At 39.3% G+C, this 21,024-nt stretch overlaps 2 protein-coding genes across 3 annotated transcripts in view; one reads left to right on the top strand and one right to left on the bottom strand.

Annotated features, from left to right (window-relative positions):
• The window catches only part of ABCB11 (ATP binding cassette subfamily B member 11), a 48,653-nt gene extending 38,044 nt beyond the window's left edge, over positions 1-10,609 (bottom strand). Inside the window, exons 1-5 of the mRNA XM_075028522.1 lie at positions 10,534-10,609; positions 5,499-5,520; positions 4,032-4,079; positions 3,888-3,936; positions 1,723-1,964 (exon numbers count right to left, since the gene is read on the bottom strand). Coding sequence (XP_074884623.1) covers positions 1,723-1,964; positions 3,888-3,936; positions 4,032-4,079; positions 5,499-5,520; positions 10,534-10,609 — 437 coding nt within the window. The remainder of the gene's footprint in view (positions 1-1,722; positions 1,965-3,887; positions 3,937-4,031; positions 4,080-5,498; positions 5,521-10,533) is intronic.
• LOC142031301 (dehydrogenase/reductase SDR family member 9-like) overlaps positions 1-21,024 on the top strand; it is a 37,823-nt gene that overhangs the window by 9,514 nt on the left and 7,285 nt on the right. The gene's annotated exons all lie outside the window — the stretch shown is intronic.

Below are 21,024 nucleotides of genomic sequence, written 5' to 3'. Positions count from 1 at the left end.
GTGGGATCGAGTGCACCCTCAGCAAGTTTGCCAATGACACCAAGCTCTGTGGTGCGGTTGACACGCTGGAGGGAAGGGATGCCATCCAGAGGGACCTTGACAGTCTTGAGAGGTGGACCCGTGCAAAACTCATGAAATTCAACAAGGCCAAGAGCAAGGTCCTGCACATGGGTTGGGGCAATCCCGAGCACAAATACAGGCTGGGCGATGAGTGGATTGACAGCTCAACATGACCCAGCAACGTGCACTTGCAGCCCAGAAAGCCACTTGCATCCTGGGCTGCATCAAAAGAAGCGTGACCAGCAGGTAGAGGAAGGTGATTCTCCCCCTCTACTCCACTCTCGTGAGACCCCCCTCGGAGCACTGTATTCACCTCTGGGGCCCCCAACATAAGAAGGACATGGACTTGTTGGAGTGAGTCCAGAGGAGGGCCGTGAAGATGATCAGAGGTCTGGAGCTATGAAGACAGACTGAGAGAATTGGGGTTGTTCAGCCTGGAGAAGGGAAGGCTCCAGGGACACCCTATAGCAGCCTTCCAGTACCTGAAGGGGGCCTACAGGAAAGCTGGAGAGGGACTTTTACAAGGGCATGTAGTGATAGGACAAGGGGTAATGGCTTTAAACTGAAAGAGGGTAGATTTAGATCAGATGTAAGGAAGTTCTTTACTGTGAGGGTGGTGAGGCACTGGAACAGGTTGCCCAGAGATGTTGTGGATGCCCCGTCCCTGAAAGTGTTCAAGGCCAGGTTGGATGGGGCTTCGAGCAGCCTGGTCTGATTGGAAGGTGTCCTTGCCCATGGCAGGGGGGTTGGAACTAGATGATCTTTAAGATCCCTTCCAAGCCAAACCATTCTGTGATTCTACAAATGTATCCTGCCTGGTGCGTAGTTGCTCTTTCACAGTAAAAGAGGCCTGTAGCAAATCCTGTATTCTATCTGCCAGCCCCATCGCAGAGGGCTGGCTTGGACAGCCTGGAGCAAGTAATTTGGCCCCAGTCACCTGCATGTAGGAATGTGAATCACTTCCCATGTACTTTGCATTTCTGAGACCTTTAGACAAGTAACTTTTAATTCTAATTAAATATCTAATTAAATGTCACTCAGAGATTAGAAAACTCTTGGTATGATGCACTGAAAAACGAGCCTTAGGAAAGATTACAGGTTCAAATTTGGCTTTGACATATCTGTATCTGAATGAATCATCTAGACTCCATTTATTAACGGAAAGCAACAGGCACTCTTATAGGGCAGTTCATCTGACCTGCCTTAGACATCTCCCATAAGCTAAGATGTATTGCATCCTAGAAGCGCTCATTTCTCTTCAATGACTAAAGTTTAGCTAACTTGCTCAGAAGTCAGCAGGCACCTGTAGGTACCTAAGTCCTAACCAGAATGACCAGAAGTCATTATTACCTACAGTGTCATCAGAGGAAAGATTAATGACCTCAGATGTGTAGCAGATATATCTGTTATCAGAAAAATCATCACCAATGAATATCGTTGCTGACATCTATAGCTGAAAGACCAAGACCCAAGCTGACCTTCTCTCCCTCCAGGTAGTATCTCCAGCTCAGAAACAGGACTCTGTAACAAGAACCATGCCCCTTTTCCGCCTTATGGATAGAAAATGTAAAGTTTAAAGGCTGAACTGGACCTTCACTAGCAATACATTCTCTGATAAGCCATAGTAACAAAGGAAAAGAAACAAATGCATCTACTACTTACCCACATATTATTGTGGCGTTCTTTTCATTCTGGTGAATAGTACCATTAATCCACACTATGGTGTTATTTACACATGTCTTGCCTGGGTCTTTAAGCTCTTGCATTTCAATGTCATATTCAATAAATGTGTCTGCCATTGCACCAAACACAAGCAACACAGCTGGCTGGGCTGCTCCATGAACAATAGCACAGAAACTACCAGCAGCCATCATTAAAATTTCCATAGATGAAGAAAATCGAAACTAAAGAGACAGGAAAAAAATATGGTCTCTGCTGAGAGGAAGTCTTCATGCTGGTTGTATACTGATAAATCATTAATCAGGTGGATCAGATACAAAATCATTCTCTTTAAATTTCCGAATTATCTTCAATACAGAAAGAAGACAAATCTCTCCCAGCAACCTAATCTAATTGCACCCATTATTACAGCCTCATAAATTATTATGAGTTCCCTTTTAGTTGACAGCAGAATCTGACCATGTGAACGAATGTATTATCATATAACATTAATAGCTCGATATCATTCCACATTATCATCATTCCAGAAACTAGCTAAAAGATTAAGAATAGTAATTATAATTCATATATATAGTCTGCTTTGCAGATTTCCTGTGGGGATGGAGGGAGTGGGAAGGGAGGAAAAAGGCCTAGGGCATTATGCAGAGCCTCTGAATAGTTAGCCAATTTCTCAAAAGTCTGGGGTGCTGTGGTAGAAAGCCAACTAAAGGTCTCAGAGCAAGTTCTCATAGTTAATACTCTAAAACATGTTGGCTGAGCTCTTAATCTAGGAGAAATGTGTAGAAATACGACAGTATGCAGTAAATAAAGGATTGAGCTAAGCCCTATTACCTTACATTTGCATGGACCAAGAGAATGCACACATGCAGCTGGTGACTCAGCTAAGATACAGTGACTTAAATTACCTTTGTCGTGATTGTGTAAATTCTGATTCTCAGGTTGAAGTCATGTAAATATATAGATCAAACTGTCCATATAGAATATCAGTATCAAATGCTATATATTTTGAAATAGAGTGTAAAGAGGAATCATAGCCTGCTGAAGAACCTGTCCAGGTTCTGCAGGTGCTATAATGTGTCTAAGAGAAGAAAGGGTGGGATTTTGGAGCACATATGGAAAAGGGACATTAAGGCAGAGACAAGATAAAAGGAAAAACAAATCGGTTAACATAAAAGAAATAAATAAAACGTCTTTCTACAAAAAAAGTAAGAAGAAAACTGTAGCCCTACCACTGTTTCGCAAACCTTGCTCGTAAGAAGTCTAGGAATTCCCTTGATTAAAACAAACAAACAAACAAAAGAACCTGACAGAAAATGCACTGATATGTGATACCTAATCTCTCAGCACATCTGATGCAAACATACTGTGTTTACCAACTGCACTTTAGGAGTTAAACATCTGTGCAAAACAGAGTACAGAATGCAAACCCCTCTGCTTGACAGACATAGCCCTCCGTGTGGACAGACTGTTCTCCCCACCCAACTAAGAGTTGAGATACTTAGCCAGGTAGAGTACAAGCCACATGGATGTAACTGCAGTAGCCCAGTACTACAGTCAGGACCATATTAGTTTGGACACATTACAGGCTAATTGCCTAGACTACATGCAAAACAGAAGTAGTGAAACCTCTTAGCTGCATGCTGCCAGGTTGAAGCTCTCTCTACTACATTAATTTTAGAATGTAGATGCACCCTATGGGATTCCAAGACCCATCAAAAGCTAGACTTACCATACAGTATTGTGCATTCCCAAGTTTCTATATTTACCAAATCTTCTAATACCCATGGAGCAATTACAAGGGAGCTAAATTATCTGCCAAATATCAGACAGAAAAATTTTGGCAGAAATAAGACTGAACCAAGGTCACCTAGATCCTGCTGTGCATCTTTACTCTTTTCCCCATATCTATCTGTAGGTTCAATATAATGTGTTTAATAGTCAATTATGACAAAAATACGATAATCGATACCAAGCTGACAAAATGACAAAGGGTTCTATTAAATTCCCATTGACTTTAATGGCAGGATTTCATGCCAAATGGTTTAATCCTTAAAAGTTTGGCTTAGTCACAGCTATTCCCCAAAACAACCATCACTTATTCTGCAGCACAATGCACATAAAATATTTATAGCCATTGCTTTCATTACCAGCTGAAAGAAGCCAACACGAATACTGTTTTCTTTCTTTTCTGATGACCTTCAAGAACAGAAAACATGAAGTTATAAACTTGTATTTTAGTACATATTTTGTTCTATATGCAAAGATAGTACACAGAACTGAACTTAACTTACTTTTCACTTTTCTTCTCTAGAAAAGGTTCTTCATATGTATAGAAATTCCTAGCAAAAAGGATAAGATTTTACATTAATTCTTTTATTCTCTTGGTTACTTCTCTGAAATTACATTTTATTTGAGACATTTTGCCCAGAATTTTAAGAGACAAGCTGTTTCTTTCAGATCTCTTTGGAACCAGTGATTTGATGGTTCTTTTAAATTTTTGACAGGGACTAGAATGGATGTTAGGTTAAAATGATCTGAAGGCTTACGCTTTGTTTCATAAGCAGCTCTTCAATACCCTGTTGCTATAATGTGGATTGTGCGTTCTTTGAGGTCAGTTAGAGAAAAACCTAACATCCAGATTGTTGGCTAATCCTTTCTTTAAGACAGAGGAAGGTCCTGTTCCCATCCTCTCTTATATTGCCTGTATATTCATATGTCTATAGTGGCAGTAGAATCTCTCACCCTACCATACAGGTTTTTTTCAGTGCTTGCATTATGTGTTGCTATTCTGTATGATCAGTTAAAATCTAAAGGATTAGTTGCACCATTATGGATGAGATCCATACTATAGCAAGTAATCATCATTTGTGTACATTCAGTGATGAAGGAGCAGGGATTTTCAATTTGGATTTTTTTTTTAAATGAAACAAATGAATTCAAGCTATCTTTGTCATGAACAGTTTTCAGAAACCAGATCCTAGAAAGCCTGAAGGATGCTTTGTATGTGTAGTAGGTAGGAGCATACGTGTGTTACATATGGAAGTCCAACAACCTGGGTTTCAAGACATGTGTGAGGACCATGATACACCTTGAATACTGGGCTGGTGCTCTCTAAGGTGGGCAACCTGACAAAGACAAAAAATTAATAGATGCTCTTGCTTCCTCATTCTAGGAGTACTTCTCAGACTGTGTACACTGTGTCAGAAAGAGCTGGCACAAATTACAGCTCCCATTAGGATGCCCAGTCTGCTATAGAGTTGTCCCAAGACCTAGAAAGAGGGAGGCTCTTAAACCCATTCAAATCTCAGATTATAGCTAAAGGTCAAGGTCGTTAAATAATTTCAGCTTTTAACTATCTAGAATTTTATGTTTAAATCTTAATATCTGAGGCCAAATGAAGTGAGCTAATTCCTTTTATTTTAAAGTCTCACAGTTAAGCTTTAAGAGAAATCAATCAAGATTTATTAAAATTCCTGAAAAACTCATTTTTCAAACTAAAAGCGCTGAAGATAAATTTGAATATCAAAAACATTTTCAGAAGACAGATCATATTTTGTTGCCATTACTCTATGTTTTTAAAGGTTGCTAGGACTGTTTTCGTCTACCTATGTCAGTTGTATCAAATAAGGCAGTTCAACTCCTAAAGAACAGCTTCTCATTAAATACCATGTATTCTATAAATGCGTCAATTTGATCCAATGACATTAACTTCTTCAAATATTCCTAGAAATATTGTTCCATTTGTGTACACAACTTACTCTGATTTCTTGAAGTTGTTACCTGTTAGGGAAAATAAATGCACAGTCTAGTTAATAATTATTGTTAAGGTACATAATCTTCTGTAGACATGAGAAACATAAACCCTAGAACCCCATGGGACTCGATCATTCCTGAGTTATAAGCATTTTATTCCCACTGATATATCTAGCCAGGGACATGAACTGACATGGGTTCAAAAATGCCTTAGTAAGTTCATATCAATTAATGCCTGCTCTCTATTGAAGAAGTAGTCTCGAGTTTTCAATCCCCCAGATAACAAAATGGTTTTAACTAAATACATTATTCAGGACATTTGCCAAAAGTCATCTCATTTTCATTGCAAACTGTTTGCTAGTATTCAACTAGTTCTCTTGGACACTCTCTCATTGAGGAATACTATTCTACTGGCAGTCCATGCATACTCCCTGAAAGGAGCAGCAGTAGCTCTTCACTCTTGTCTTCCAACAACTTAAGAGACTGCAAATCCTGTGGTAGAGGGGCAGCTCTGCCCCTGGAGGGTAAGATGAACTACTCACTGATGTCTATTCTTGGGATACCCTCTAAGGAACCATAGCTTAGAGAAATGGAATTATACTACAAGATATAATTATGCTGTAGGGCAACTCCTTAGTCCCCAGGACAGGTCTGGATTTAGCTCCCTTTCAAGAGATGTTGTTAAATGCATCATACGTAAAGCACAGCTTGTGTTGGCAGGGGCCCCAAAGAAGCGTCATCACAAGGGCTGAGGTAGAAAATATTTGCTGTACATCACTTGAGATGACAATGAATAAAGAGCACAGATTGGGTAATCTAAGGCACTGGGTTTGTGCACCTTGCTCGTTTACGATGCACTTGGCCACTCAGCATCAGGTTCAGAACCATGGTATGCTTTTCAAACAGTGCCTTCCTTTCTTCACATCTAGTGACACAACACTGAGCATGCACAGGCCTGTCTCACAGAGCGAACACAGAGGAGGAACTTTGCATCACGATTCATAGAAGGTGCAAAGAAGTCACCGCAACCACAAATTTTGCCTCCATCTTACCCAAGGGAAGAAGGCTTTTCCATTATCTTGAGAGTTTTGCATTTCCCAAGGCAACAATGTTAGATGGAAGCAGTCTGAGTTTGGGACTGAGGGAACAGCTGATTACATATCCTTTTGGGGGTTAGTAAGATAACTTTATTTGGCTTTAGCTAACAATGATTCTATTGGTTTTATTCTGCTCTGTTTGTTAATTGGGGATGGTAAAAAGAAAATATTCTTTTGATAAGGACATACGTGTGTCCCAAGAATCCAGACATTTTCCAGGAAGGTTCTAATTTGTAAAATTATTATTACAAAGAATCGCCAGTGGCAAAGGAAAAAGAAACATCTGTTTGGTGGCTGGTAACAGCTGTAGTGGTTTGAAACCAGTCCTAGAAGATTCTCCAGGGTTTATCAGAAAAGTTAAGGTTTAGAGAAAGCTTCCTCTGCAGGCTGATAACGCAGAGGGTTTTGCAAAAGAATGAAGGAATTGGCTACTGGGAGGAACGAAAGAGTCTGGTGGAATAGCTTTCTGAGTCATATCAATTTAGAGAGCAAAATAAATATTCTTCAAAAGTGAAGAAACCCTAATCTATGAACTTGAAGAGGGAAATGAGTGTATGAATGCTATTCAAGAATGCAAGGAGCTGTGGGCCAGCTCTTGCAGGACAGAAGTTTTTAAGCAGGAGGAGAATTTGGAATTATGTTACCTATGCTTAATTTGAAAAAAAAGAAACAGATGAGTAACAGTTCACACTATTGCTCAAGTAGAGGAAAAAGTAGAAAAAGAGGACAGAATATGATTTTTATAGAAAAGAAAAGAATGTAGGGAAGATGAAAGAATTTATTAACCCTAAAGAAAAAAAGCTATAGTAATCTTTGAATGCTCAAAAAATTTTGGAAGAGGAATTAAGGCATTTAAGAAAGAAATTTTATAATTTGAAAAAAGCACAGCATCAAGGGAAAGCTGAAGAACATTGTCAAAAATTCAAGTTTTTACTGGTATTGTGAGAACACAGTAGAAGTTAAGCATGAGGAAGTCTGACACTTGATTCAAGTGATGAAAAATTGTACTCAAAATGCTCCCAACTAAAGCTGGCTCTTAACTACACCTACAGATGTGTTTAAGGGTTGATCCAGAGAGGGCTAATTCTTACTAATAACTACAAAAGATGCTTATTGAAACAAACCTCACTGGAGATGAGATCAATCAGCAGAATGCCAGTAAGGTTTTAAAGCAATGATATTTGCTTTGGGAAAGGTACTTTAGCAGTTCAACAAACTGCTCAGTACATTAAGCAGAAAACATAGTGCATTTCCAAGGAAACTGAGAAACCAAAGACAAACTCATTTGATAGGCCAAAAAAAACCCCCAACTGTGAAAAGAAGAATAGCTTTGGTCCCAATAGAAAGTCTTTTGCCAAAATCCCATAAAAAGTAAAAGCCACAAGTACATAAGACAAACTAGCAGAAAAAAAACAACCCCCTAAGACCAGCTAGATAAATCTGGGCAATCTGGGAGTTCTAAGTAAGTGGCTGGAAGAGAAGAATAGTTTTCTGTCCCTGAAGTAGAAGGACATACCCCCTTAACCTATTCACTCCCTTTTCTTGTCATTCCTCCCCGCTCTTCACCAATATTAAAGCCCACAATGCCCCATGCATTGAAACTGCCTTTAGTTAGCAGCCCAAGTGAGAAGTTTTATAACAAAACACAGCAGGGGAGGGGAGCAGGGAGATCTGTACTGCTTCAGCATGTAGATGGCTGCTCATCCCAGCAGGATGCAGAGCAGTGTGCTGGGGTAGCAATATACTGGGGAGAGAGCAGAGTTTCAGAAAACATTCACATTGGGTTTTTTCATAGTCATGGAGCTGAGGTTGCTGCTGCTGCACTGCAGACTTTAAAATCATCTGCAGAATCTAGCATACCAGCTTTGATTTTAAGAATACATTCAAGCTATTCAAAGAATAATTTCCTACACTATCTTCTTACCAGATATAACAATAGATTTGAAGTTCCTAACAAAAACAGACCTTTGAATCTGTTGAACAGATTATCTAATCTAGAATAATCCCAGCAAAATGAAAGAGATTTGATGAGGATGGTTAAAACCAAAGGAATTATCTAGCTAACACAGAGAGACAGGAAGTGGCAACATAACATCTTCTGCACATGAAGCTCTTATTCAGTTTCTATTGTCAGAGCAAAAAAAGCACACGTATTGCCTTCTAATGCAACAGCTGCTTTTATGTTTACAGATATCAGTCAATCTCTACAAAGATAACCACAATCAAGGCTCAGTTCAAGCTCAGACTGAACACTCCACATGTGTTCAGACTCTACTGTTATGGACACAGTCCTATGAGACATCCTATAAAGATGTATAAAGACAGATAAAGATTGGAAGGAAATCCCAAACCCAAACAGTAAATGATACTAGATTTTAAATACAGACTTAGCATCAATCAGTAACTACTAAATTTTAAAAATAACAACAGACACCACAGATCAAGTTATAGCTGAAAGTCTGTGCTGCTATATAGCAGGGAGAGAGGCTTGAAGAGGGCTGTCATTAAAAATCAGTTATAAGGTCTTGAAAAAAGTTTGTTTATTGTCTGAAATTTCATGATATATGTGGTTATGTGAAGAATTTTGCTGCATGCCACAAGTTTTAACAAAAGGTAGACGAATCGTTCCCATGGAATGAAAGAGACTGAGGCTGGGCTGCCTTAAACCTGAGCTGTTGTCTAGGCTGGGGGGGGGAAATCACTGTAACTCAGTCTAGTACGGTTTGCTTTGATTTCTTTTTGTTGGTGAAGAATAGTTCCAAGAGAGAGGGACTGTCTTTCAATATAAGTCTCCCGTTTTCTGGAGGTAATCTGTCATAAAGTATTTCAAGCAAAGTAAAACTGTGTAGTTTTTATCCAGCTTGATTGTTCTAACAATACATATGATGAATTAAAAGAAAAAAAAAAAAAAAGAAAAAGAGAGATCCCAAGATAAAAAAAAGCATCCCTCCTCCTCAAGCTGTGTTTTGTTCAGAGCTGACCAGAGCACACCTATTTTTGTGATGATGCAGGTGAAACTGGGAGTGAATGCCACATTTGTAAATCCCAGTAAGGCCAGTGTTCAGAACATGGGCTATTTCATGCATGGTCTGAAGCATTTCATTGGGTCCTAGGAGGCTGTTTTTAATGAAAGCTTAACACTTCCAGGATTAGGCCACAGCTGTCAAGGAATTTGCAAATACAAAAAGTACATATGCTTAGGGTATCTGGTGATATCTGAGTGCTGGAATCCTTTTGTGAACCCTTTTTGCTCTATGCGAGGAGCACGTACATTGCAAGATATTGCAATTTATCTTCCATTATGTGCAACTGTTTTGTTTTCCTTTGTACCTTACATTCGGTATAAATATTAAATGCCCCTCTCTTTGTTGGCTTTTCTCAAGTCTTATAAACAGCATTCAAAATATTTAGCAGTTTCTCATCGTTTCTCCTTGACTTTTGCCGCATTTCAATTGGCAAAATGGAACAGTGCACATTGCAAAGGAAAAATGGAAGAAAAGAGGAAAAGCTCTGATGAGAAGGAATGCAGAGCTTCACATAGCAACAGATCATAAGAATTCTGCCTAATATAAGTATGACTACAGATATATGTGTTTCTTGAAAGCAGCTCTAGAAACTGTGGAAGACAGAACTTCCCCACCCCCCCCCCAGGAAAGGCCTTTTGCTTGTATACCAAAATGCTGAGTATAAAAACCTAGGCAGATACCGTGAACTTGTAGGCTGATAAGTAAAGATTGTCCATGAGTAGAGATTGTCAGTAGTTTTTACACAAAAGTTGTTTTGCAGGCAGTATACCCATAGCAGCAGGTACCATAAAACTCTGTATTTATTCCACAGACTATTTGCTTTGTATTCTGTAGGCTATTTGCTCCATTTAGACCACCCACCACCTATTTTATGTGCTTTATAAAATAAGGAGGTGACTGATGAATAAACTTCTTACATTTGCCATCCAAGTCAAAAGCAGAGTTATCCTCTCCCAATCTCTTGATGCTACGCAGAACAACAGGGTCAGACATGATGGTTAGTTACTTAAATCAGAAGTCCTGAAGAGATGGGGGGGCAGGAAAGAGCATCAGCATACGTTTGTCTGTAAACATACAACAGTATTGCATTAGACTCCTGCTTACCTCAGTTTTGCCCTCATTATCCCAGGGCAATGCCACTGATTACAGCACAAGTTATAACAGAATGGATGTCCCAGACACAGTGAAACTACAGAGCAGAAAATCACCTCAGAGAAGCATGCCCAACTCACCCCTAAGTGCGAGGCCTCTGAAAGGCTTTAACGCCTCCTGCCTCGAGTGAGGGCCGCTCCGCAGGGCTTTGCAGCCCACCGCAAACAGCCCTGTCCCCATTAATGGCTCTATTAAAATAAACTACTGCTTTTGTGCAGGTGACATCCGCAGGTTATAGGCTGAGATATTAATATGACAGATCCTGCCTCAGTTATAAGGAGGAGACCTGCCTCTGCCTTGTCCCGTCCCAGCCGGCAGCAGCCAGCAGGACCATGACAGGGGGACAGTCGGGGTGGCGGGGGACCCCAGGGCCACACCAACATCTGCGGCATCACCACCACCAGCTGCACACCCACAGCTCCTGGCTGGGATGAGTTAACCAGCAGACTTGCTCCTCTGAACAGGTTTATTCCTAACTAGTCACACTGGCATGCCAAGCAGATGTCGTACATGAGAAGAAATAAGGAGACAAAGTTAACATGTTTTTGTTAAAGCAAAATCCGCAGGTAGTGCTAGTTTTGGCCAGGTAGGCCTGGCACCCAAGATGGCACCTAGAGAAAAGTACTGTAGAAACCCTTCCCAAAACATGCCCTTTCATAACCAAAGTCATCTCATCCACACCTTTGTTTAATGTAATGTATCCCAAAGTGTAGTTACAATACCTTATTCCAGTCATTAAACATCAATGTTTGTATGTTTATACTTCTGTATAAACCTCTCACAACCTCTCATATTAAGCATATTACAACACATTCAGGTATCAAAGCTTTAACAACTTTTACCCAAATAACACAAGAAGTCTTCTGTGTAAAAAACGCATTTCCACAGATTATTTGTGTTACCCCACCTAACTTCCCAGCCAGCTGAGTCTTTACCTACTTAGCCCTCTAAAGGAACCACTTCTTTTCTCCTAATGGTCTTAAAACTACCCAAATCCTTCATACTGGCAACAGCTGTGTGATTAGCTGCAGGTGGGCAGTTCCTTACCAGTGGGAGGGGCTGAGAAGAAGCTTGACTCTGAAATTACCAAAGCATGAAGGAAATACATCCGTTCCTAGATTGAAATGGAGCGGCATAATAGGTGCTAGTCCAGTGGTTCATGATGTGTGTGTGACTTTTAATAATTTCACTTCCCATAAAGCCCCAGTCTTTCATTTTTGTCACTTTTCCCTCCAAACTGGCCTTCAAGAACTGCTGACTCCCAACCAAACCTTTCTCTTTTTTTTTATCCTCTTTTCCTGAATTTTATGTGTATATCTCTTGGCACATCACTGAATCATCAGTAAATCAGGCTGGAAGGACCAGTCTCCTGATTAATTCTAAGCAAGGTAAAGTTCAGTTATTCTTCTTTCATTTTAACTGATGCTTATCAAAGATGCCTGAAGAACTCCCCAGGTGATTAGTGCTTCGCTATCCTTATTGCTAAAATATTTTTTTCCTAATGTGTAATCTGAATCTTACCTGTCATAATTTAAACCCCTACTTCTAGTGCAATCCACCAAGGATCTGGAACATAACATTCCTTTCCACTTTGTAAGTAGGCTGTATTTATTTGAATAATACTAGAAAGTCTCCCTCTTCAGATGAAGAAAGCAACCCATTCAATTTTCCTTGGTAGGGTGTACTTCCTAAACCTCTGATAATTTCCACTGGTCTTCTCTGGATTCTAGCACATCTTTCTTGAAGTGATGAGTGCGTAATAGCACTACAGCACCGCAGCACCAGTCTTACAAACACTGAGCAAAGGAGAAGGATTATTTCACGTTTCACAGATCATATTCCTGTTTATGAAACCCAGTATGACATTTGTTTTTTTAACAGAAGTATCACTCTGTTGATTCACATTCAGTTTGTAATCCACCAAAGTCACTCACTTTTTGCAAGCAGTTTGCTACAGAGCCAGTTGCTTTCCAAACTGTATTTTTACAGTTGATTAATCCTGCCTGCTATTGTCCATATTTAATAGCACCTTACATTCTTCAGCCCATTTTACCTGTTTGTTAAGGGGATTTTGACTTCTAGTCCTGTTCTTCAGCATATCTGCAGTCTGTCCTACCTTTATGTCATGATCAAATTTAATAAGGATATTCTCCATTGTGTAATCACCATCATTATCAATATTACTGGATTATACCAGAAGCAAGACAGACCTCTGCAGAACTTTATTCAGTACACCCATTCATTTGGACATTGGTTCATTGATTGCTACTCTATGGATATAGTTTTTCTTGCCTAAAAGTTTCTGATGAGCAGAGACAATTTATTCATCCACTGGTCAGTAAATTCTGCCCCCCTCACATTCTGTGACCCCCTAAATTGTGACCAAAATTCCCTGCTTAAATAAATATGTAAAGCCAAATCACCACTGCAATAGCAAAATGTCTGGCCAGGACTAGAATAGTCACTTACAACATAAAATCACAAGAGCTTTTAACTCATTGCCACATACAGTGAAAAAAGTTACAATTTGAATCATAATTTTTCCATTCTCTGAGACAGATGGCAAATGGGCTGAACAAGTTATGGTACTTCTTTAGCTAAAGTCTCTACCATGAGTACAGTTCCAAGTTCTCTTTCTGCTCTTTTGCATAACAGAGAAAGCATGTAACACCTGCTTCTGTCCACAAAGAAAGGAAAGCATCATATACGTATCACTGTTTCACATGGGACCTATCTGCAAATCATTAAATTTCACTTCAGCTGTATTTGCATCAAGCATATGGAAGAGGATTTAACAAGGGCTTAAATTCCAGGTGACGTTCAGTTTATACTGAAATAAATGTAGCCTCCCAAAAAGAGCAAGCATAGATTCCTGGCAGCTTTAAGTCCCTTGAGATTGTGTTTTCACTGAAGATGAGAGTGACAATTTTCCCCAAGTGGGAAAAAAATTTTCACTTACTTCTTCAGTGAAAACACAGAGCTTATTCTGCTCCCTCCCTCCTGCCTTTTGCTGTGTCTGATTGATTGAAATAGTCTCAAACAGAAGATTTCTGAAAACTGTTTGTTCAAATAATCCTAAAGTTCCAGAAGTTTCTTAAGAAAAAAAAGAAAACAGCCAGCTCATTTTTGGCAGTTTTGTCAGTCATCACACTCTCAAGACAATGGGGTTTTTTTATACGTCAATTCAGTTGTGAGGTTGGAGCTGGAGGTCTGAAAACACAGACTTTTTCTCCATTTACAAAGAAGTTTGACAGTGGTAGCACAGACTGGGGAGCCCTTCACAGTGACATGATTCTAAGGAAAATACAACTTAAATATGCAATTGGCCTAAAGCTGGCCAGTTTTTTTAACCTTAAGTATATGTTTTTAGGAACGACACAGTTAAAAAAGTAAAGAATTAATACATTTCAAAGGCGGCCATCAGTGTGAGAAAAATAATCAAATCACAGTGTTTGTATCTATGTTAAAGCTTTTCAGATTTTTGATTCAAATTATTAAAGCATCTTTGGCTGAATTAGGAATACCCAGAAGATACCAACTGCAACCATACGCTCATTTTTTTTTCTGAAAAATAAAGTTCACCACAATGGTAATTTTACTAGCAGTTTGTCCTTAAACATGAAGCCATCATTTGCTTCTAGATCTAGTACTGGCTGCTTTGCACTGTTTAGCACACAAGTAATGGAACTGTATAAAGAAAGCTGAGCTAATAGATAAGCTGCTGATTTTATACTGAAATTAGTATAATTGGAAATGTCACCTGGATTATGAAAACATGTTCTGCCGGAGTGAAGAAGTGATGTTCCTACCTGCTCTGCTATCAGAATAGATCTAAACTTTAAGGGTGGTATTTACACACACATTCCAGCAGCTTTAAAATACTTTACGACTTCATGGAAGTATAAACCTATTTAAATTAAGTGATATAAATCATTTGAACCGTACTACTGAATGTGGCTCGCAGTGAAAAGCTATGAAGTAGTTAAAAAGCACCCCCCCTGTGTTTCTGCTTCAGAAAGATAAGGGATAATGTCATATTGTAAATTGATGAAGAAGGCAAGAGTAAAGCAAAGGAAAGTCACTCTCTGCCTATCCTCTTTCAGCTATTTATTATTTGACTTTGCAATCATAACATCTATACAAGATTTTGTAATGGAACATGGTAAAAATCAATCGGTATAAGAACATCATGCTGGGAAGTCTCATTTCAGCACTTACTCTGACACTGTATTTTAACACTATGAATTGTATTTTGCAACTGATTTTTTAAGCCTGAATGCTGATACAGTTTTAAATAATAGGAAAAGCGGAAAAAAAACCCCAATGATTGACAGACTTGAATAAGGATTCTAGTTACAAACACTTGCTAGAGCTAAACTTTCTGGAATGATGTCACTTTTCCAATAAAATTGTGACTGTTCCACATTTTTGAAAGGTAACACATTTTTCCTGTATTTTCTAATGCTCAACACATCAAATACTATCCACATACTATCCTGTCCAGCAGGCATCATTCATTAGCTGACTTAAACAGATTAGTATAGCAGATTAGCATGCTCTATTAGAATATTAAAATAACCTTCCTCAGGGTCTGAATATTTAACTGGGGATCACTTACAACATCTTGAAAAATACTGTTGCTGATGTCTGCATTAAAAATTATTTAGATAATAGAAATCAGAGGTAATAGAAGGGATTAGATCATCCCGTCTACGCCTGTGTGTGCAAAGTACAAACTAGAAGCAGAGAATACCTCAGAAGCTGCACTAAGTGAAATAGCATTTTACTCTAGCCAATTAAGGTATGGATGCTGGATTTTTGATAAACAAAAATCTTTAAGGAACTCAAAATCCTGCTTTAAACAAGTAACACTTGGAAAATGCTAACAAAGGAACATATCCTATAGAATGAAGTAACATTAGGACCTGATCCAAAGCCCTTTGAAATCTTTTTCAAATCACATCTTTATTCAGGTCAGATCTTTATTTAACATAAAGGGGGGAAGGGGGGGGGGAAACAACAATGAAAACTGGCCCTGAAAGCGCTATCCTTCATTTTTCTTTAAAACTAGGTTCCTCCGATATTAATGATAGCATACATGCAGAAATTCATTTTGCTTCAAAATAGAACGTGAATGTCTTGTTCTTCAAACAGTCCCATTAAAAAAAAAGAAAAAAAGAAAAAAGAAAAATCTCACTAACTGTGCAAAGGGAATTTAGCATTTAGCTTAAATTGTTCTGAAGGAAAAATACAGGTACCTTTCAGTTCAGGAAGTTTCATCAGTTAACTCTGAAACATTAAACATGATAGATTTGTTACTCACCCGTGGCTGTGAAAAATCTTGTATCATAGAATAAATTGCAAGGATCCTGTTCAATTAGTCAGTGAAGCACCCAACCATTTCCCATCATGTTTTCATTATTCTAACCCATTTGTCAGAACTGAATCTTTAAATTAGGCATTGGTTATTTGCACCTGGGTCAATAACCATGCGGTCATAATGGTTACAGTTCACTGACATCTAATGGAGGGTTTAAATTTGACTAATGTAATCTCACAAGTCAGGGCACTTGGAAAGCAATTATACACGAGGAGACCAGACGGTTCTCTGGAAAAAAAAAAAAAGCTCACAATGAATGTACAGTAAGAGATTATTATAACATTATTTTATCAGCATTAGTACAGAATTACTTTATTAGCCATGCAATAATTCGGTTACACTACTGTTCCTGTGGTAAATAGCAACATCAGCTGAATAATATGAAAATTGGTTCAGAGATTAAGCTAAATTCAGATTAAAAACTTGCTCAAAAGCTTTGTTTTCTAACCCATAGCTTGTCCCTCTCCCCATGGCTTCTAATATTATGCCAGTCTTCCTTTAAGAAGAAGATTTTACAACGTGGAAGCTCCTGAGTAGTAAGTAGTGAATTCTCATTGGAGATGAGTCCTCCATGGATTTTTCAACAAGGGACATCAGTGAGGACAATGCTATGACCTCAGCCAATGTCACCACAGAGTTTAGAGGGAAATGGCAAACATGGTTTAGTTTCCCTCTGAAACCAGTTCTCACTACAGAGAGCCCTGACTGATAGGACAAGATAGAAAGGCAATGCCATAATCTTAGTGACTGTCAGCTCCCCTCAAGTCTTCTGTGCTCTCAAATTTTCTATGATAAAGCCTCATGCACAAAAGTGCATCACAATTAAATGTAGCTGAGCGGAACTCTATTTTCCTTGTTTAGCATCATTACTGTGTTCACAGTGACAGCATAACCAAACACAAACCTGGTGCCTTCTCCCATTTTCTTAATAAAAAGTCTCCATCTATGCTAATGTACACAGCACAGCTTTGAGAATAACACTATCTATCTGAGATGTCACAGTGCTAATCATCTTGTCCACCACATCACAGAGCCAAAGGAAAAAAAAAAGTTACTTGCAGTGCAGGGCACAGGAGTGGAAAGGCTGAAAGAAAAATTATATGGTGGAGCAAAACTCTGCTTTGCTTCATTCTCCCCTGACAGCTTCTTCAGGATCAACGTGGCCAAAGGTCATGCAACGCCTTTGCTTTTCAAGGTACTTTAGCACAGCTCACACTTAGCATGCATCTCCAGACAAGGCTTGGCTTGCCAGAGACAGAATATAATTTTAGCTTTACACAAATCACTTAAGTCTTTTCACTTAAAGACTTTGCTCGTCTAAGCATTCAGAAAGTGTGTGCAGAGCCTGTTTCACACTGATAATGAAGTAGATTAAGGCAGTGATGAATTGGAGCTGAGACCACAGACTACCCCAACCTTTTTGAAGGGCTCTGCTCCCTTCTAAACCTCCACTTCTCTCAACTCATCCTTACAAAAAATCCTGAAGATTAATAAATTCTGACCTGACTTTATGACATGGGCCATAAAAATGAATCTATGCTGAAAAATCATCCATCCGTGTAGAGCAAAGCGGAGAACATAACGCACTCAGTTTTGATCCCGCTCCCACAGAGTCACCTTCCCCTCTTACAGCTGCTAGTGGAAAAACTAGCCAAATCCACTCCATCTCCTCAAGCCCTCTTGTACTTTGTTTCCTTCTGATGTCCTAGGAAGGGAAAACTCGGTTTCTGTTGCTAGAGTCAGCCCTTCAGTGAATGAAGAATTAGCCACTGAACTGAAACAATAGAGAGCAGGACTTCAGTAAATCAAGGAGACTGAAAAGAGATGCTCCCATCCCTGAATTCCCATAGGAGACACATGCAAAATCTCTGATTTTTGGTAGGCTATAGATACTATTTAGTTCATGAAAGATGTACTGTCAGGATAATTTCCCTCAGTTGTGGTCTGAGTTGAAGGGAAACATTTTGCTTACAGCTCATGTCATTTTAATACCTCTTTGCACAGGAAGAAAAAGATCACAATTCATTGAGCCAAACGCAGTAAAATAACTGCTTCTTCCCTCAATTTGAGTAGCCATTTATTCCAGCATATTACCATTCCAAATGAAGTTATCCTCTCTTCTCTGGATTTTTTCCAACAGTTCATAAGAGGAAGTGGATAAAAATTAATCTTAGTTATTCTCGTACAGATAATTTCTCAGTAAGAAATGAAAGCCCACACACTGTTTTGGCACAGGACTCCTCAGCTCTAAACTGTAGTCTATAACCTATTGATCTTTATTCCAGCATGGCCAACAGCTAGTAGCAGCAATCAAATAAAATGCTTCCAAGGCTTTCTAAAGTTAGCCAGAAATTTAGCACTGAGTGCTCACAGCTATGGAGGAGTAGGCGGCCACAGTTTTCCACCCGGTGAATAGACTCAGTCTGCCACTGCAGGCTGAGACTCCAGATGAGCAGCTTGTTGCTGTGTATTGCGCTGAAGTCTGTATGCAAGTACAGCAGTCTGGACTCTCTTACCTGACAGAAGGCATTGAGCAGACAGCTCTTACGCTTCATTAATTTATTTTTTAACCATTCATAGCCAAATTTATTTCTGTAACTAGCATACAGTGGTTCCGGGCCCAAGAAGCCAGACCCTGGATTTTTCACTTGAGTATAATCTCCATCTTAATTGTGCCACTTACAGTGATAGCACCTCAGAGTGTCAGAAGTGTAAGGCAGATCTCAGTATTGTAGTACACTTCTGCTTCTGCATGATGCTTTATCTTCCTGTCCTCTGCTCCTTTGAAAAACAAAGGAAAACACTTTGTTCGCTTCTTTATTTCTCTCAGTTTTTGAAAATTTTTTTGTTATTTTGCTCCACATGCTAGCACAATTTTTTCACCTGAATAGTATGAAGGTGAAAGTAAAGTGAACTCTAAATAACAGCAAGTTACAGCTCTCTTTTGGTACCTTGAGGTAAGGTAAGGGACATTGAAATAAAGTAGGTACAGTTTGCAGCTTGAATTAATAGACAGATGACTTCCATATCTGTTCTTGGAGTGTCACTTGTTAAATACTCTTTATGAAATTCATCTAAAAAAAAAATTATCACAGTTATAAAGGTATCTAGAGGACAAAACCAACATAATTGGTCTGGAAGAGAACAACGTCCTCTGTGACACTCTGATCAGGGCAGAGACTGGAGGAGTGGGAAGCTGCAGGGAAGGTCACCACACACTCACAGTTAGTCAGGCTGACAAGTACCCACATGCTGTGTCTTCATTCTTTTCTTGGCACCACAGCAGTTACACAAACATGACTTAGTATTCACTTTGTACAACGCAAAGTGAATTTTACACTGAGCTTAGTGATTTGTGATTTATGCTATTAAAAATGGAATTATGTCAATCTCATGAGGTGCATATGTACATTATTTCCTTCAATGCAGCGTGATTTTGAAAGTTACTGTCCTTTCCAAAGATCTTTAGCAAGTGTTCTACATGGAAACCTCCTTTTTGCACATAAGAGCAAGACTTCCTCTTTTGATGGCTGAGTTTTATCATTTTTGCTGCAAGCAAAAAGCTGTTTGTCGATAAGAAGTCAATTTCCTTTTTTTTTTTTTTTTCAGTCAAACTACATTTCTTCATACTGAAATGGGGAATAGCAGATACTTTCCTTACGGTGAAATTAGGAAAGCACCTCCAAGCACAGAGGGGGTGTTTCTGTGAACATGACTTTCTCTTGTTATGGAAAGTAAAAAGTCCAAGTCGGTGATTATTGGGAGAGGATACCTCCAGGTGGGAGGCTAGCACAAAGAAAGAAACAAACTTGTTTCTCCTCCCGTGGTCTAAATCACGATCAGAGACAGGAAGTCATGGTATATTTATTTCTTGGTCACAAAAATATGCTGTACTGAAACTGCAAAATACCATCTGGAGTGGGTCCAGCAGGGAGGCCAGGAGGTAGGCAGCAAGGGACTTAATCTCTAGTAACTTGCCTTGTTTCTATAGTTAGCCTCTCACCATCTGCTCTTGGAAAATACCAGAAGCAGGACATGCACTCACTTATCCTGTTGATCCTACCCAAGTCTAGAAGCTGGTAAGGACTTTTTTTCTCCATTCCAAACACTGGTGCAAATAAAAATAGCAGAGGTAGCAACAACACTTCTAAAAAACAAAACAAACCAAGCCAGTAAATTTTAAATGCAAACTATAACTTTCATATCAAAATAAAGTGACTCACCTTGTTAAAATTTAAAAAAAAAAAAAAAAAAAATAATCCCTTCAAAAAGACTTCTCTGAGAGTGCCTGCCCTACCCTCTGGGCAACCGGCCCCAGGTCACCTCGCCTGTTCCTGTCAGAAGGTGGCACGTCCCCATGAGCCTCCCTGTCCCCTGCGCCTCCGCTCCCTTTCCCAACCACTCTTCAACGCCACCACTCAGATGCCTTTGGGGCTTCTGACTGAATGCTTCTTATCACTCTCCCTCCTGGAAACCAGGGAAAAATACATTTTTTCTTGAGGAGCCCTTTGTTTTTTTCCTTTTTTGGTTTGTGGCCCCTATAAAAAAATTGGAGGTAGATCTTTACATTGCAAAGCTGTGGGCAGGCACTGGACCTGTCAGTCTCCCTGGCAGGCTGGAGTTGGAAACACAGCCTGTACAAAGCCGTCTAACTGAAAACCTTGTAATTTCAGCACTTTATTAATTTGATATAAAGTCCCACCAAGCCATTGATTAAGGATCACAGGGACCAGAAGTTAACCCTGATCGTCTAAGGCCCATGCTTGTAGATGTGCCTGTAGCCATGGCAAAAACAGGCCTTTTCCCTCAGTCTAGATAGGTTGGCTTTTATTTTTATTTATTGACGAGGTTGCAGATCAGGCCAAAACTCCATTTT

This window comes from Buteo buteo, chromosome 5 (assembly GCF_964188355.1).
Source record: "Buteo buteo chromosome 5, bButBut1.hap1.1, whole genome shotgun sequence".
NCBI lineage: Eukaryota > Metazoa > Chordata > Aves > Accipitriformes > Accipitridae > Buteo > Buteo buteo.
This window is presented reverse-complemented; position numbering and strand designations above follow the sequence as displayed.